The sequence below is a fragment of the Epinephelus moara genome, chromosome 12 (assembly GCF_006386435.1).
Source record: "Epinephelus moara isolate mb chromosome 12, YSFRI_EMoa_1.0, whole genome shotgun sequence".
NCBI lineage: Eukaryota > Metazoa > Chordata > Actinopteri > Perciformes > Serranidae > Epinephelus > Epinephelus moara.
Genome location: NC_065517.1, coordinates 27,434,649 through 27,453,225, shown reverse-complemented (window position 1 = coordinate 27,453,225; position 18,577 = coordinate 27,434,649). Strand labels below are relative to the sequence as shown.

The 18,577-nt window shown below is 43.3% G+C and overlaps 1 protein-coding gene across 5 annotated transcripts in view; it reads left to right on the top strand.

The window, feature by feature from the left end:
- Positions 1-18,577, top strand: part of nhsl1b (NHS-like 1b) — a 70,785-nt gene that overhangs the window by 34,562 nt on the left and 17,646 nt on the right. For 2 of the 5 annotated variants that reach the window (XM_050058359.1, XM_050058356.1), the window contains exons 1-5: positions 552-821; positions 5,134-5,286; positions 10,986-11,113; positions 13,306-13,498; positions 17,221-17,352. In XM_050058359.1, coding sequence (XP_049914316.1) covers positions 767-821; positions 5,134-5,286; positions 10,986-11,113; positions 13,306-13,498; positions 17,221-17,352 — 661 coding nt within the window. In that variant the 5' untranslated portion in view covers positions 552-766. Of the gene's footprint in view, positions 1-551; positions 822-4,228; positions 4,338-5,133; positions 5,287-10,985; positions 11,114-13,305; positions 13,499-17,220; positions 17,353-18,577 lie in introns of those variants that run through there. The other 3 variants (XM_050058360.1, XM_050058355.1, XM_050058357.1) reach the window with 2 other exon arrangements.

Here is an 18,577-nt window from a genome sequence, read left to right as displayed (position 1 = left end):
TCCTGAGAATACCTTGTTAAAAGCTCAACATGTTTTGTTTCTCAAGGATGTACAAGGTTCTCCTGTAGAGGTGGCTGATAGTTTAATGAGATGCACGAATATTCCCCAGATTAGTCTGTCGTAGCGGTGAAACCGGCAACACATGGATTACTTTTGCGAGAGCTGAGCAGAGTAGAAAGTAGGGGAAAAGACAGACTGAAATTAGAATTGACATTCACACCAGAATAGCACGAGTGTGCCTGTTGGTTCTAATAAGGCATATTTAACTTTAGGCTATATCCTGAGTCCCGCAGAGTAAAGAAGAAAGAGAGCGTAGAGAGAGAAAGACAGCGCGAGAGAACGACTGATGATGAGAAATAAAGGGAGAGGCAGCCAAGAACTCCTTGGTAACCAAAGCACAGAGGAACAGAGGGGCCGGTCCTACACCCCTCCCGCTGTGTGTGTGTTTGTGTCTGTGTGTGTCTCCGAGGACTGGACTGCCTGAGGGGGGAGTGGTGGTGGTGGTGGTGGTGGTGGTGGAGATGGGGGGAGTGTCGGACCCAGTGTGTGTTAGAGAGAGAGGGAGATAGGGGTAGACGCTCATTGTCGGCGTAGTAGATGCTCACACACACTCTTAGCCGCCGTGTTGTGAGAATGTGAGCTGACACCAGCGGTCCTTCGTCCCGTCTTCTGTCCCTCCTTGGATTTGGATTTTTTTGTGCCTTACAGGGACAGGTTTTTTTTTTTTTTTTTTTTTTCTAACAAAGAGACACAATCAACTGGAATAATGGTGTTCATCGGGACCTCGTTAAAATCTGTGATTAAATACTTTAAAAGGAAGGGTAAGACATGTTCCTCTGCTGTATTTTGATTATTAATGTGTCGTATAAGTAGTTTTGGACTTCACACGACAGCTGGAACAGAAGAACAGATTTGCATAATTTTGACAGGAATTTTATTTACGTGTGTCTGAATTTTGTCCATTTTTAAAACTAATTTGAATAGCCATTTCAAATTCCTTCTATTAAAAGTTCTGTCTAGCGCTGTATCAAAAGTGGACGCACGCCAGCTTTAATGATTTTTAAATAATTTTATCACAACCTAGTGGTTTCTGGTGGGCATATTGCCTCACCGCTGCCTCTGCTGAGCCAGGAGACAGCCTTCTTTTGCACCCTGTTACCAGGTAACCACTGGGCCAAGACTTCACAGAGCCGACAACTATTAGCACTAAATGACCCAACAGTGTTTGTAAAGGTGGCAGCTGGGAGCACTTAGAATCACAGCTACTCTTTTTTACCTTCATCCTGGAACAATTTAGAAGTTTTCAATGTTCATTTAGTCCTAAACGTTTCGCAGAATCTGATTTTGATATCAAAAGAAACCAGGTCTGTGTGCCATGTACGTACAGTCGATTACAGTTAGGAGGATTAGTTCATGCTCCAAGACTATTATTTTATTAATGGCTGCGCACTAAGCATGTGAGGATGTTTAACAAAGACCCCGGTTGATGCAGGGCAAGCTGCTTGTGTCGACTGTAATCTCAGGTGTATTTATAGGTTGTGTTACAGTCAAGGCTGAGGTGATATTGTTAATCATTAGCTCAGCATTTTTGTACTTCACAGCAGGTCTTATCTTGCCATCTTGCAAATGCCTGCACATTGGTCCTCCCCTGCAGTCCTGAGGGTAGTGAGCTCCAAATTGAGTAGTGCTTATATCCTCAGATTTTTCATAATATCAAGAGTGCACAAACTTTTTAGACACTAAAGGAGGAAAAAGTAGAACTGCACATTAATTTGGGTCAAAGGTTAAACACCCCAATGGAGGATACCTCGACATTTTACCAGAAAAAATGTCTTTTTACATTATGAAGAAGACCTGTTAGGAGATATATTCCTTTCCTAATCTCTAAAATTGACCCGATCCAACCCCATGACGACCCCTACAAAGCACAGAAAGTTGTTACATGCACACAATCAATACTCTATTGGCTGGTGGGTGATCCAGGACCCAGTTCAGGATTAACACAGATAATTGATCATAACAGCCAATAACTTCGGTGCACATGTGTTTGCATACAAATGCTTCCTCCAGGGATTACTATGTGCAGGCGCCTCTGCATCTTTAGCGCCGATGCACCTTGCAGCCTGTTTGTCTTTCTGAGATTCCCAGTTCGCTCCCAGTCTGTTGTTAATGGACACAGGGAGAGCTGGGATGTCAATGGACAGAGGGATTAGTAGACTTCTGAAAGACTTTCGCGCCACAATCCAGTGTGTGTGAAACTGTGTGTGTGTGCGTTGAGGGGCTAGGGCGTATTGTGGCACTGAAAAGCCTGATGTGGAGACTGATGCAGAGGGACAATACAGGCTTTGTGTCCATAGTCCCCCATGTCCTTGGTCTGCCTATAGCCTTACTGAGGTCTATTCAAACCCCACAGTCGGAGAGGAGGGTGGGGGAGGGCTACCTGTGCTGTGTGTGCAAGAGAGAGCACGAAATATAGGAAAAGGGTTTCTCAGGTCATTTATCTAGGCGAGCTGATTTGAGGATGTACTCTTATCCTCTCACAGCTGGGGCGTCACTGCCTTGCTCGTAGATGTGAAGTGACAGTTATTTAAGAATGGGTGGCGCTGTGAGATTTAAAACCAACTTCGAGCCTGCATCTCTGACCTTCACCTTTGAAACTCCACTGAACTGTGGTGTGTGTGTGTGTGTGTGTGTGTGTCTAACTGTCCAGTCCGGACTTGTGGTCAGGGGACTTTTGCCTCGTGATGTATTTCATCGATTGATCTGACCAGTGCAGGCACTCTGGGAGACGGCATGTGTTACAGCACGGGGAGACAACACAGTGACACCTCATTTACATGTACACAATATCTCACGTTTGCGCCCATCACAAACCGTCACATAGTGTTGACATGTAACTGTTGGTGTTGTTAGGTTTTGTTTTGACCCCCTCCCTCGGGCGTGTGGTGTGGCTGTCTGACTTTTCCCCTTGTCACATTTGGTTCAAACATACGCAGATGTGCATATGTGGTATTTGTACTTTTAAATGACCAGGCATGCAGCAGACGTTTAGGTTTGAATGTAGCAGCAAAACTGGGAAGAGGGGGTAGAGATTTGCGAATGAAAATTCTTGATGAATTAAAGTCAAAGGTGTCGCTACTGCAAAACTACAGCAAAACATCAGTTTACAAACTCTCACACAACTTGTGCTGTAAAATCCAAGTCTCATTTATCCATTGGTACGCTCCATACTTCCCAAACACATGTATTTTCATTAAAACCTTGGCATTTAAAGCTGAACTGAAAGTGAAGCTTGTCTTTGCTCTCTTTAAAACCAGACTCCATTGATAAAAACAGTAATTTTACCTTGCTAAAGATGGGAGCTGCTGGTCTACTGCTCCCTGGACCAGTAGTTTGTTTGTGTATTGTGTAACTTTGATGAAGCCAGACGAGACCAACAGCTACCGTGTAGAGCAAGGTAAATATACTGTCTTTGTCAATGGAGTCTGGCTTTGACAAGCATAGACAAGTTTCACTTTTGTTCAGTTCCCCGTTGGAAAGGACTGTCTGTTTGGAAAGTACTGAGTATGTATATGACTTTGTAAATGGATGTTCTGATATAATAGATAGTGTTGCTGTTGTTAAATGCAGCCCCCTCTCTGTTTTGGGATTATTTGTTCACCAGTGGCATGCGAGACAAACAAAGTTCACAAGCTCAACATAACACAGGCAGAGTAATTGATATACAAATGATCTTTTGGGGGGTAAAGTATTCCTTTAAGGAGCCGTTAACAGCTGCTCATTCCTCAACAAGCTGCGGAGAGGGACATTAAGGTACCATTAGTCTCCGGCAGCAGCAGGACTTGGCACACTGCACTGTCCCTTAAAAATAAATCCATAAAACTCTGCTCTGCTGTTCTCATCAGTTGCACACTGCTCTTACAGTCACATGTAAGAAAAGTTGGACTGGCCACAGAAGAGCCTTTAAGATGGCCAGGCATTATCTGTACATCAAAGCAGTTACACGCTGTCTCACACTTTCTCCAACGACCAGTTTGCACTCCGCCCTATACCTTCACCTCGGAGTCGTTCTGTCCTCCCCCGACACACACAAACACACACACTATGCATCCTACTACGGCTCATTAGCAGCTGTGAAAAAGCACTCAAACGAAAACACTCCCAGCCCCTTTCATGACCCGTCCCCTTCCTCCTGGTTCCTCCAAACATACTCATCAGATCAGTCCCAGTCAGATGGACATGTTGTGATGGTCAGCACAGGGACAAACAGATAGCAGTCTAAATGGAGATAGTCCTGCATCCACGATCACCAACTTTGGCTTGGATACGCTCGCTTGGTAAGCTTATCTTTTGGGATGTGTGTTTGTTATATTGATATTTACACCTCAGTTGTTTGCTGACACTTGTATTTAGAGTGGCTTACAGTTGCAGCATTGGAATAAGCTTCAAGTTGCAAGAGAGACAAGGAAAGCCTCATAATGCTGTGTTAGTATTTCTTTGATGTTTGCCTGAGAGAAGTGCTCTAGAAAATAAAATAAAATACAGCAAACAAGGAAAAAGGGCTGTTTGCCTGTCTTGTAAAGAAAGACAGTTGGGTGACTATGGCAGCTGTTTCTGTTGATCTAGCTAGATGTTAAACCGACTGAATGAGTGTGGCTTGGTGCTGAAGCATGCAGTGTTGTTGTATGGCTTCATTGCGATAAGGGTAAAATGTACTGTAGCTTTCGGAAGTTTTCAGTAGCCTGTTTGAATTTCCGAGCTGGATATCATCTGGTTCGGGGTTCCCTCCAACTTACTCTTTATCCCTCCTCCCCCTCTGACTTGTGTGGCCTACTGTGTGATGTCTCAGATAGGTGTTATGTTGTTCGTGTGGAGACTGGCACCTTGATGGAAAGCACCTCCATTTCCTTCCCGTTCCTTTTCTACACCAAATATAAACAAATCCGTCCAGTAGCTGCTACTGCTTGTACAGGACATTATCTAGTCTGTATTTTAATGTTTTCAAAGGCTTGAAAATTATAATGTAAAGAGGGCGTTTTAAAAGATTCCTCAGAGATCCACTAGGGTGATTACCACTGGAAATATAACTGAAGAGAAACTTAATTTTCTTCTCCTATCTGTGTGTTTCTGCAGCGGTGTCTAATCTGGATGAGGAGAGCAAGTGGACGGTTCATTACACAGCTCCGTGGCACCAGCAGGAGAACGTCTTCCTACCAGGCAGCAGGCCGCCCTGCGTAGAAGACCTCCACCGTCAGGCCAAAGTCAATCTCAAGACCGCCCTGCGAGGTAAGGACCATTTAAACTGGGCTACTAAAGAGAGTTTGATGAAATCCAATGTGATCACAAGCAGGACCAGGGTTAGAGGAGTCATTTTACAGCTTATGTAAAGAACCTGATTACCGCCTGTCGCCATTGTTTCATGTTGACATTTTTAAAACATGGATAAAATTAACTTCTTATGAAGGGAAACTTAACTTCCACAGTCATCCTGTTTGAAATTCATGAGCCACTTGAGCAATTTGACAAGTCACAAGCCACATATAGTTTAAAAAACAACAACCTTCAAGCAACAGTTATTTTAGGAATCTTAATCTATGTTTTAGTCTCAACCTGCTGAAACAAGGGAGGATGGGTGTTGTGAAAATTCTCAGGTATGGTAAGGGAGTCCAGTGTTGCAGTATTCTTTGGCAATGAATAAATCATACATGGATTGGACTGCATTTATATAGTGCTAGGCCAAGTGACCATTCAAAGTGCTTTTCAACACAAGCACCATTCATACACTGATGGCCAAGGCTACCATGGAAGGTGCCACACTTAAACATCTCACACACACCAATGGTACAGCAACTGGGAGCAGTTTTGGATTCATTATCTTGCCTAAGGGCACTTTGGCATGTAGACTACAGGGGGCCAGGGATCAAAGTACCAAACCTCTGACTAGTGGCCGACCGCTGTACCTCTTGTGCCACAGCCACCAGTTGAAACATTGCATCTTCCTTGACCTGTCGAGGTGACTTGTTTTGTCTGAATCGTTTATAACAGAAAACAATCTGCACATTTGAAAGGTAGAACCAGAGACTTTTTTGTAATTTTTCCTCAAAGACTCAACAACCATCAAGCGATTAACAAACCTGTTGCACATCAATGTCAAAATAACTGTAAAAAAAGTAATCAACTAATTTCTTTGGCTCTAATGTAAATGATTATAGTTCAAATATGTTTCTAAGTTAATACATTTAACTATCTCCAATAAATAATTTAAATAATTGTCTTCACATTTGTCATTTGTCATCAAGGTAAAGATCAGCTGTATTCGTTAACGACATTGTAAAATTGTCCAAACCTGTAATTTGTGTTTAGTCTAAACTTTAGCCAACAACACGTCAGTGTGAGATCCTCATCTTCCTGTTTGTCCAGTAAACTTAGATAAAATCAGACACATCCTTGCTGTCAAACAAACACAGGGAGTGGAGTCACAACAGAGTGACGACTTCTTAATATTCTCACAACATTCCCCGAACAGGAAGTGGGAATAGCAGTAAATGCTGGCACCAGTTTCGCTTAGAGTTTCTGGGAAGGCTGTCCACTCATTTCTCTTAGATAAGAGTTTGAGAGGCAGGTGTGAGAAAAGGCTTGGATGTGTGTACATGTGTGCGTATGTGTGTGTACACGGGTGGGTGTGTTACAGTAAAGGCCTGTTGTTTACACATGAGGGCGGCCTTGTGTGCTCGCAGATAAAAAAGACACTGATAAAGGGAGAAAGAGAGATAAATGGGGGAGAGGCCGGTTGTAATGTGATGCTTACAGTGTGTCAAGCGTTAGTCACCTGCTGTAAAACACACACACACACACACACACACACACACACACTGCAAGCTGTTTTTGTCTTCCCCATTGTCTGACCCTTGTGCTGTTGCTGTTGCGCATTACTTCCTGCAATATTGATGTTGCTAGGTACGCGAATGCACAGACACCACATGGGAGGTGGGATTAATTCAGCCCCCCTTTATCCTGTCACTGTCCTGTCATCACCACCCAGCCCCAGGGGTCCTAACTGAAAGACAACAGGTGTCCAGTGAGAGCACCTGTGCTGCCTGTTTGAGTCTTTTTGTGTGTTTTAGCTCTTTAATACTTTATCCACCACCAGGAAGTTGAGAGCAGAGGTTACACACCCAACTACAGCCCAGCCTTAAGTAACTACAGTCATCAATTTCAGTTTTTTTAAGGCATTGTGTCCAAATACAACAATTCACCTAATCTGAAGCAATTAAACTCCCATAATTTACATGTGTAATAGTATTAACTGTATGTTTTACAAGGTATTTTATGTATTTGAGGTTATATCAGGACGTAATACCAGGCTCAACCCCTGCCCTCATGCACATGCAGCCAGTCACTAAATCCAGTGCCATCAGCATGAGCACAACAAGCTGCACGAGTCTGCTTTCTGCTCTGCAACGCCAAATAATCGATAACCAATCAGGTGGCCATGTGTATCTATTCTTTCTTTTCATACACTCACGTGGGTTTCAGCTTGTGTTTAGCGTAGAGGCTTTCGCAGGCAGAAAACGTGCAGACAGGTCGAAGTTACGTAACAAGTCATATGTCGTGTTGTTGTCAATAATATCCCAAGAATTATGCATTAGTTTCATGAATGATGTCATTCAATGGTAACAAAGGGGACGAGACTTAATAGACTTTAATGTCCTCAAAGGGGCAATTTGTGGTTCAGCACAGTAAACATAATGTAAACACAATTAAAACTGGAATTCAACTGAAAGTAGACGGTAGCATCAGACTGCTGCACCCCCTTTCTACAGTTGTTGAAATGTTTTCCTAGTTTGTTACACTGACAAAGGATGCTCTTAATGAAATACTTTACTTTATAATCAGTATTAAAGAGGTTCAGTTTTCTAAGATAATACATGCAGCATTGGCATTTTTTGAAAATCCCATCAGCACATTGATCCAAGAAAAGCTTGTGGTCTACAATAAGCGCCAGGTACTCTGTCACCACCTCGATCTCATGCCCTCTAATCTTAGCTAGAGTGGGTGGAGAGGGGTCACACCTTAAATTAAAGATCAGCTCTTTGGACTTGGGTGTATTCAGATTGAGATATGATGCGTCACACCGGTTAGAAAACTCATTCAGGGCAGATCCATGTCCTGAGTCTTGCTCCTCTAACAGGCTGACCAAAGACATGTCTTCTGCCCTAGTTTGTTTACAGTGTTTATGTAAAAGCTTGGGTCAGTTTAATTAAAAAAAATATTGCTTTCAAGCTCCAAGTTGCCCATAATCATCATCCATTCTTATCATAATCAGCTTCACATGTTGTGTTGACAATTAACCTGAATAACTTTAAAGCCATTCGGAGTGATGAATCTTTCACCTGAATCAGCTGCCCTTGGCTTTACAGAGCTTAAAGTGACTTTCAGCTGTCTGCCAGCAACTTATTATTTTGGTCCACTCTTATTGCTCTCATAGCGTTGTTTTTGGCCACAGGAGACAGCTGTTTTAAAATTTAAAAGCTCTAAAATCCAACTGTATACTACCAGCTTAACACCAAACAACAGACAAAGTCAGCAACGAGCTGGTGAACAAAGTGGAGCGTATAGCTAAACGGAGCCAAAAGACAGCAAATATTGGACTTACATTATTCAGGTGTCTTAAAGTATGACTCCAAATGACTGATAATATTGCGCCTTAATTAACAGATATATTAGCAACTGTTTGCCAGAAAGTGTGGCAGCTCAGACACAACTTGTTTCTGCTGCCCTCAAGTGGCCAACAAACACCAGTTATCGCAGGTTCATAACTACCTATACAATGTTGGCTTGAAGCACCAAAGAGGTCACAGTGAAGGTCACCGGGTCCTAAGTGGTAGACATCTAACCAGGGTCAAATCACATTTGAAAATATAATTATTGCACCTTATGCAGGCTCAGAATATGTGTAGTTTTCCATGTATTACATTACACTGCCTGACTGTCCTTTATGTGTCTTTTGGTCTCTTTCTGTTGCACTAAATCGGCACAGCACTGCTCAGGTTGATTACTATTTGCAAATTTGATTAACATGCCACCGTAAAATATATACAGACACACCCTGTTCATATTATTATATTGTATTTGCCCTCTGTATCCTTCAGTCATTGTGCTTGTCTTCTCTATTGTCACTTACCAGTCCCCTCCCTTCAAATCTGCCTAGCAACAAGCAGCTCATCAAGACTTATTTATTTTATCAGCCTTCCCCAATCACGCAACACCAATCATCGCCCCAGCTCCACTCCCCGTCATCATCCTCATTATCATCATGCTCTCTGAATCCCTTCTTCCACACCACTGCCACATCAGCGTGTTGTTACAGTTGCTACCTTTGCCAACCCCATTAGGATCCATTAGCTGACAGTATTATACATGCACCAGCGTGTCTCTCCGCAGAGACGGGCTGTAATTAGCCACGGAGATAGACGGCACATGAAAGGGATCAAAGGCAGCATCTCTGAGGTGCCAGGCTGGGAGTGATGTGCATGTGCTTTGGAACATGTGTGTCAGGCACCAAAAGGGATTTTGATTGAGCATCACACACTTAATAATTCCCAAAGATGCAAGATAAAAGAGCAGTGAGGTTTTTTACAGTTGTATGGATCAGGGATAACGTGCACAAAAGACAAATACGACTCATGTACTTGTCATTTGATACGACACATCAAGTTATTGAAATACAAATGTGTACAGTGTGCCATCAAACAGTTGGGATTTCTTTATCCTTCAGGTAAGCATACACAAAACCCTCGGGTGTGTGTTTTAGCTGTAGCAGCACTACGTAAATATAACTAACTATACTTACAAGACCAGACAAAGGATGCTCTGGTAGATATTTGCAGAGGGAAAAGGAGGAAGACGACGTGCTAAACGCCCCCTCAGAAAAAGAGGGGGGATGGAGGAGAGAGGGGGACAGTTCTGCCATCTGTGTGTGACAGACTGAAACTGATACCCCCCTCCTCTAGTAACACACACACATTCATTTATAAACTCTGTGCCTATCACACATCGGTGTACACGCACACTCGCACACATACATCACAACCCCGTCGCAGCAGGTGGTGACAAGAGGAGGTGTGAGCAACGCTTGGCAGCGTCCGACAGGGACTGCAGTCATGTGACTGACACACAGACACATTTGAGTGTTACACAGCTTCGCATGTGTGCTTGTGTCCTATAGATATTTCACACATCCCTCCTGCTATAGTGTCACATATTTGTGTACTGTATGCACAAATTAGCTTGTAGAATACACGCAAAGTATTCCCAATAGATCAATATGTAGTAAGTCAAAGTTAAATTGATAAAAGTCAGACTTGTGGTACATAAACGTATCTAACATTGGCAAAAGATGTGACCTGTATCACACTCAGAAAAGGGAGAGAGGTCTCAAATAGAAACTTGTGATAACCGTTAGTATCTGGTTCCTACAGAAAAAGCTCAAACAATTCCCGAGGGACACAAAAGAAACTCATAAAAGAAAAGATTAGACACCTAATCTCGTGATTACAAGATCTCATAATTACGAGACTAGGATTTCAAAGTTATGAGAAATCCTAGGGTCAATTGTCGCTAACCTAGGCTACGAGATTAGACAATAAAACATTTAATCTGCTCTTCCATCTCAATATGAGGCACTGGGAACATTTAATGTGGATGGTGTTAATATGCTTATGTCAGCACTGTGCAGCCATGTCAGGTTGTTCATGCTGATCAGGCCGAAAGTCCAGTCTGACCGGCTAGAAGTTGCTCTCTTCCTGCTGGAACAGTGTAACCAATACGGGATGTTTAAAGGATCTAAAGTCATGCATTTCCAGTTTTTTAATAGGTGCAAGATCTTTTATCATGCGTACAAGAACGTTTCTTGTTCTTATGCAATATCTAAATATATTTTTTTGTGTCTATAACACGTCTGTCTTTTTCAATTTGTCCTGCAGAATGTGACAAGTTGAGGAAAGATGGTTTCCGGAGCTCTCAGTACTACTCTCAGGGTCCCACCTTTTCTGACCCCTTACAGTCCACCAGCAGCCTGCAGGATGAGGAGGAGGATGACAATGACAAGAAGGTACACACACTCACAAATTCACACAAGTGTAACGGTCACTCAAAGTTGAGTACATACAAGTGCAGTTACGTGTGTGCATGCAAGAGCTGTAAGTGGAGCATGGCAACTCACCTCTTGTGATTTAAATAGTGTCAGTCTGCCCTCTAGTGGCCAGAAATGAGAATGCATGTTTGTCTCAGTGAACAGGAGTTGCTTCTCTGCCTCCCTCCCTGACTTAACTTTCTAATTTATTTTCTACAAAGAGAATTAACATCTTTAAATTTACTCGACTTACACAGAAATAACCTGACAGACAAGTAGCCATAAGTCTAGCTTAATAAAAAAGTTCTGCACTTCCTCATTGTGCTAATCAATGACATCAGATTTGGTGGTAGTCTATCAGGATTAATGGTGCCATAGAGAACCAGCACTAAGCTAACACTCACGTTTCATCATGACTGTCAGCAGGCATCATGAAAACGTTAAACTGAATGTTCAACTCTCTGTTTTAATCGTGTCTCCTTCTCTGGTCTGTCATAACACCACAGTCAGATCCAGATGTACAGAGAGAATAAACACTTACAAGCTTTTGTTGTTTTCCCATTACACTTGTTTTTCCTCTACACTTGGTGGGGCTGTCGTTCGTCTAATGTCACACCATTGTAATTTCACAGAAGGGTGATAGATGGAGGGAGATAAAGAGGCAGAGATGAGAAGACAGAGATAAAAACAAAACAAAAACAGAGACAAAAACTATTATTATCACTCTTTTTGCTGACAGACCATTAGTGTGAAGTGAAGTGTAAATGGTTCGACAGTCTAATCTGCTGCCTCTGCTTTCCTCTCTGCATTTTTATTTCTCACACACGCTATGATATGCGGGGTCCCCAGAGGGTCTTTCACTGTTATTATCAGGGTCTCCTTTGTCTCCCACAGAGCCCCTCGTTTCATGCCTGCCCCGACCCTTGACCTTCATAACACACTGTTGTCTTTCTCCCATCTCTCGTGATCTGTCTTTTTACTCTCCGCCGTCACTTCCTGTTGTCCTGAGGCCAGTGAGCCTAACTTTGCCTGACAGCAGCTTCTAAAGGAGAAACGAAGCTGCAGGTTGAGCCACAATGCAAAGTACCACGCCATGCCTGCCACCAAACTATGGATGTGATCCTTTCTTTACATCCCTCCCCTCCGTTGCCTCCCCCATTTATCCATCCGACCATGCAGGGTTTGTGTGAAAGCTCTAATAGCTATCTTTTCTAGCCAGTCTGATGTTAGAGATTGCCAGGAGGAACCATAATGGACACAGGAAATGATTGCTGGGTGTATGTGGCAGATTCTGGACAACTTTATTCCTGCAATTTTCAATCTCTGACCAACAAAACCACACCGAGGATTTTTTTTTTGCCATGGTGGCAAGGCTTATACTGTTGCAGATGCAGCCAGGCAAAATTTGGGTGGTGCAGTGAAAGTGATGACTAATGATTTTTGTCCTTGGAGTCGATATAATCAGAACAGTGTGGGATTATTTGAGCTCACTGCTTTGAATTTCTACCTGTGTTTGCTTGTGATTCAAAACAACGATTTCAAAATCTCCAGTGGACACTGACATCGACAGCAAACTGGAAAAAATAGCTGGTTTTCTGTTGACTAACAGCTCAATTTCAAGCCTGGCCGCTGCAGTAAAGAGCTGCTGTCTGTTGCCTCTGCGCAGTAAATCGTACCCCAGGATTGAGAACTGTTAGTGTGTGAACAACACAGTTTAATGCATGAGTGATTCTCTGTCTTTCTACTCTCCGTTGCGCTCTTGCTTTTATCCTGACATCTTTTAAAACGCTCTGTCGGTTTACACTGATAGATGTTGGTGTGTGCAAGAGTGTGTGTTTGTGTGTTTCCATTTGGGTTTGATTGATCGTGAAACATGTTTACAGCACCACAAGCCTCTAAAGGTCACAGCGATGTAATATATTAAAGTCTGTTTGTGTGTGCCAATAAAGTCCGTGCAGTCTGTCAGTTACAGTTTGGGACAATTAGGCTCTGTTCTGTTCTATAATATTCTATTCCCACTCTTGACATTTTTCTTCATCCATCACTCCATCACAAATATTTGTTTTCCATTGCCTTTCATTACCCCACATCATGTTTCGTCTCCCTCACCTCTATCACTCCCTTTCTCCTCACTTCATCCTGTTAACCCCCTTTTCCTCTTTCTCATCCAGTCAACAGCTTCATCAGCGGAAGACGAGAAATCCCAGCTCTCCATGAGGCCCCAGACCCCGCAGGGAGGGGAGGGGTATGAGGTGGACGGGCAGGTTGTATGGAACAAGAGCACACCCCTCCCCACCCCGGAGGAGAAGATGAGGCTGGCGGCTCAGGCCGTGCCCACAGCCATAGTTCCCATCAACGTCACAGGTAGGACGTCTTAGCAAACCTTAGTCATTCAACAACTTAGTCCATCTCTCAATCACTAGTGAGTAGCGACCTGTTCCCATCGGTGTTGGTAGTGGACGACAAATCTCCTGGTCCTCTAGTTCCACACGATCAAACCACTCTGAGTTTGATCTGGTCTCATTCATCCCTGGTGTCTGTTCTGTAACATTATACTCTCACCATCAATCACACATTTTGTTTGTCTCAAAGGAATTTTCTGACATCTAAAGCGTGACTGCTGTTTTACAGAGTTAGATGAGAAGATCAATATCAAGTTCATGTGTGAGTTTAATACAACGATAGCTTCCTGTCACTTGGAAAAATCCCGCAAGCTGAAGGAAACAGCTTGTCTCCATCCACAGACTGTATATAAGAAGTGGAAAGAGCCACTGTGATGATTCATCGGTTTGTGGACTACCGTTTTGAAGCCTCGAGGCAGAAGTGCCCTATTGGGACTAGAAGGCGGAGCTGTGGAGAAGCAAGGGGTGGATCTGACTGAGAACCCAAGGACGCTATCCACCTCTACCTGCAACTTGACTGCTTCTGGCTCTTTGCTACACTGTGCAAGGCTAACAAAGTTCGCTTCCAACACACCCAAAACAAGTTCACGGCTGTTTAAATATACGCAGTGCCATTAATACGCATTGCTAAGCCGCTATCATGACTGACAGGTTGCTGTGGTAGCAACTTGTCAATCACGAGGTAGCCACGCCCTAAAGCATACCCTGCTTTATTGTCTGTTTTAAACTAAAGCCCCCTTTCCACTTAACAGAACAAACTCACTAACATCTGCATTTGAGGAAGACTTGACATAAGTGATTGAGCTCATAAACTCATTAGGAAAATTTTTACTGAGGTAATAAATCAAGTTAGAAATAGGGTCATTTTCTCTTTGACTTACACACAATCAGATGCCCTTTTGCAGCCAGTGGAGTAGCCTTAAAAACTGCCTTATTAACATGTCATGTAATTTTATTGGTCTTCTCATCTAACTCTTACATAAGCAGCAAAAAAAAAGCAAATGTCAGACTGTTCTTTAATCAACCCTCTGTGGCTGAGTGGATATAAACTAATCAATTACTGTATCCAGTCATCCACAGAGGAAGAAACTGTATGTGTCAGTCATGGACGTCTGCCTCTCCTCCTGTACCTCTGTGTATATTTTCCCCCTCCATCATGCTTCTTGCAGTCTGACCTTCACCTTCCTTTATGCGTGTGTGAGCGAGCGTCTGGGTGTGAAAATCGTTTGACAGCTTATCCGAGGGTCAAGGCTTTTCACCGACTTTGTGTCAGATCACAGGGCGTTTGACAGATGAACACAGCAAAACGTGTCGATGCAATTCCCTAGTTAGCATGTCACATTTCTCAGTGCCACACACATACATATATAACATCTTATTCTGCCAGTTCTGATTAATAGTATATTGTTTGTATGATGTTTCACTCATCTCACATCAGCTGGATATTTTTGAGGCGTAAAAGAGATGCACAAAGACTCAAAAATCATGCCTCAGTGTCAACATCTGAATTTTGCTGTTGTCACAGCCAATATAACTGCGATCCTGCCGTCTTTCAGACACTAATGAGTGCTTAATGTGGTCCCACTCGACACAAATCACTGTTGACTGCATCTCCTGTCGCTTTACATTACTGAGAAAGAGGGGGGAAACGCACACACACATACAGACACATACAGACAGAGAGATCAGGGACTTTACTGTCACTTTGAGGGGGGATATGATAGACACTATCTGCCCTCATATCAATTTCTATTTCCCTAACGCCTGCAGGCTGTCACCAGCTAGCCAAACAGCAGAAAGAAGGGCAGGTCCTAGTAAGATATTGCTCTTCCTTCAGGGAAGCTGGACAGAGAGTGAGAAGGTTATTGAGAAGAATGAAAGACGTGTGTGTGTGCATGCTTCACCTTATACCTGTCCTGTGCATGTGTGTTTCCGTGATAAGAGCATGCACTCTATATCTCACATGTATGTTTACACCTGAGTCACTGATATTCAGGGTTGGAATTTAACACATCAAAAAAAAACCATCAGCCAAAAATTTCAAGTTTTCTTTGCCAGCTCCCGTTCAGTCAGCCATTGCTTCAGTTATTTTCTGTTTTTAATGAGTAAATGTGTGAAAATGGCTGATTAAGACTGAATTTTTAGGGACTTTGGCTGGTGGATAATAAAGTTTAAAGGGTCAGCTCACCCAAATTACAGAAAAACATTTTGTCGCTTTCCTCTACTTTTGTTTTTATTTGCCCATATTTAGATATTTAGATTTCTACCTCCACTCGAATAAATTTAGGTTAATGGAATTTTATTGTGTGCGCATGGCATTGAACTGCCTTAAAAACATGTATGGGTTGGTCTATAGTAGGGACGTTCCTGGCGACTAATTTCCCTGTTGACTTAATGAAAATTTTAATTAAGACTAGTTGATGAATCTTAAAAAAAAATCTTGCAAGGTCATTGTCGTGATGAGCTGCGTTACCTTCTCAGACCGGGCAGGATCACAGCGTATCCGGGTGAACGATGTCAACTTGGCTAGCACCCTTAGCAGCAGCAACCGTTGCTCTGTGCAGGTTAACATCCAGATGCACATTGCTCCAGTCGAGCTCAGTTTTTTCTGACACAGCCTACATGCTACCTTGTTTTCATTTTCTAGATCAAAGTGCTGCCAAATCGCACTGGTTTTGCGAGAGGACAAGCATTACCGTGGGGAGGGCGACTGCTGTCTGCCGGCTCTGTAGCACCCACTAGTGGCGGGTGGCCGCATGACAGTTAAGCAGCCTTGTACATGAATAAAACAGTAATTGGTTAACCGACTAATATTTCTGGTGCCGACTAGCGAGGGGGCTGATGTTTAACTCAAACGACTAATCGCGGGCATCCCTAGTCTTTAGTAGGGATACCCAATATGCTTTGCCCAAGGACTACTTTTAACCTTTCAACATTTGCTGTCCTCACTCATTTTTGCACAGAGGCAGACCCAATGGCAGCAGCCCAGCACAGGTCAGGTGTACGCAGGGGTGCTTAGCTCGGACCTCTGTCAGGGGTCTGGGGAGCCACCCTGGCACTGTTTTTCTAAATACAAACTCTATTTTGACATTTTTCATACACTCTAGCACCGTATTTACATTCAAAGTGCAGAAAAAATCCCAGTGCAAATCAATTTATTTTCATTGGAATTTAAAATACTTGGCGAAACACCCAGCACCCGAGCGCAGGGCTGTCAAGTAAGTATCACTGAGCTATAAATTTCCTATAGTTAATTCTCAGTGAACTACTGTTTCATTCTGAAAACCATTCACAGCATGTTCTGTACCAGAGCTACTTTTTCAGTCAAAGATGATTTTTTCAGTACTCTGGGCAAACAAACACAAACAGGTTTCTGATCACCTACATTTTATTGGGGTGGAGTCAGGCCAAGTAAAGGATCGATATCTTAACACCTGGGCAGATAAAACAAAAACTATCTGTATGGCAAAATAGATCCCACCCAAGGGAGACGAGGAAATGTTTTTCATAATTTGGCTGACCTGACACTTAGTTTCTTGCCCTGTTGATGTTGCATGTTCAACTTGATAATAATTAAAAAGAAAAAACAACCTTCTGCATGTTGTTGAGTTTGTGCCTAACAACTAACCAACTGCTGTTTGCCTGTGTGTCCGCCTGCCTTGCTCTCGCCCTCTCGGCTACCAGGGGCAGTGTTTGACCGACAGGCGAGCATCCGGCGCTCCCTCATTAACACTGACACCGTGTCCCGCCGTCCCAAGAAGGTCAAACGCAGAAAGACTATATCAGGGCTGCCTGACAACTTCAACCACGAGCTAGGTATGGAACGCTGTGGGCCAATATGTTGCCCTCTACTGTCCACTGACCTGATCCAACACTATGGACGAGCATCCCTCCTGCTGTCACTACATCCTATAACTTCATTCTCATAGAGTTACGCATAAATCCATTACTGTGTACATGAAGTGAAAAAGGACTAACAATACTAGGACTCACCAGTATTGTTCTGTCATATTGAGACACATGCAAGTCCACAGTGTTGGATCAAGGCCCTGCAGATGTTCAATCTGTCCCTGTTTCAGTTCTTCATACCAAGTGTCCTCATTTGCTCTCCTCCACCCAGGTTCTCTGCACCAGCAGGAACCAGTTGTGAAATCCTTTTTCAGTAGTTTTGTGGTTTTCATTTAGCCATTTTTCCTCCTCTTGAAACTTTTGCACTCAGATAATCTCATTTTATACTCTGCCTGTTGGAGCATCGTGTCACATAGGAGAAGCTAAGTGCAGCGTTTGCCATTCTCATTGTGCCATAATCTTTCAGCTTAACTTTCTGCGGCCCCTTTTCTGTGACTTGTGTGTGTTAATTGTGTGTCTGTGCGTTAATCCATACTGATAATCTTAGCATGTGTGTTTTACTTACCAACATGTACTGATCATGAGAGAATGGGCCCCTGATCAGGGACACCTAAAAAGGCCCCACAATGTGCTTTTCAGAACATATGATCCTCAAACCCTCCAAACAGATGAGGGATAAATAACAAATATGAAGTTTTGGAGGTCCCCTGCCCTTAGTTACTCAGCTGAGCTGGGTGTTAAGCGAGCACTAAGCTTACTAAGCTGACGCTGTGCTGACGGCACCGCATGGCTGATGTTTATTTACACATCTCTGAGCTGTGGGACAGCAGCAGCGTTTAAGGAGAATGTCATTTCTCTGTGCGATAAGATCACCGAGGCTGATAGGAAAGGGGGTTTTAAAGTCTGGTTAGTGACCAGCTGACGACAGCCTCTGAATGTCATGATTACTGGGCCGGGGTAATTGTCCCAGTGCTTCATCCCTCCCTCTCCCCTGCACAAGAGCTGCCTGCGAAGTAGACCTGCAGCTTAATCTATCGCAGCAGCAGCAGCAGCCAAGCTGTCACTCCAGCTTTTAGCAAAGGAGGAAGAGAGTGTATGTGTGGTTTAGAGAGAGAGCGAGACGAGGGGGGGAGAGAGAGAAGAAAGGACGCAAGAGTGTGTGTATGTTTTGGGATACGAGCATCAACAGGAG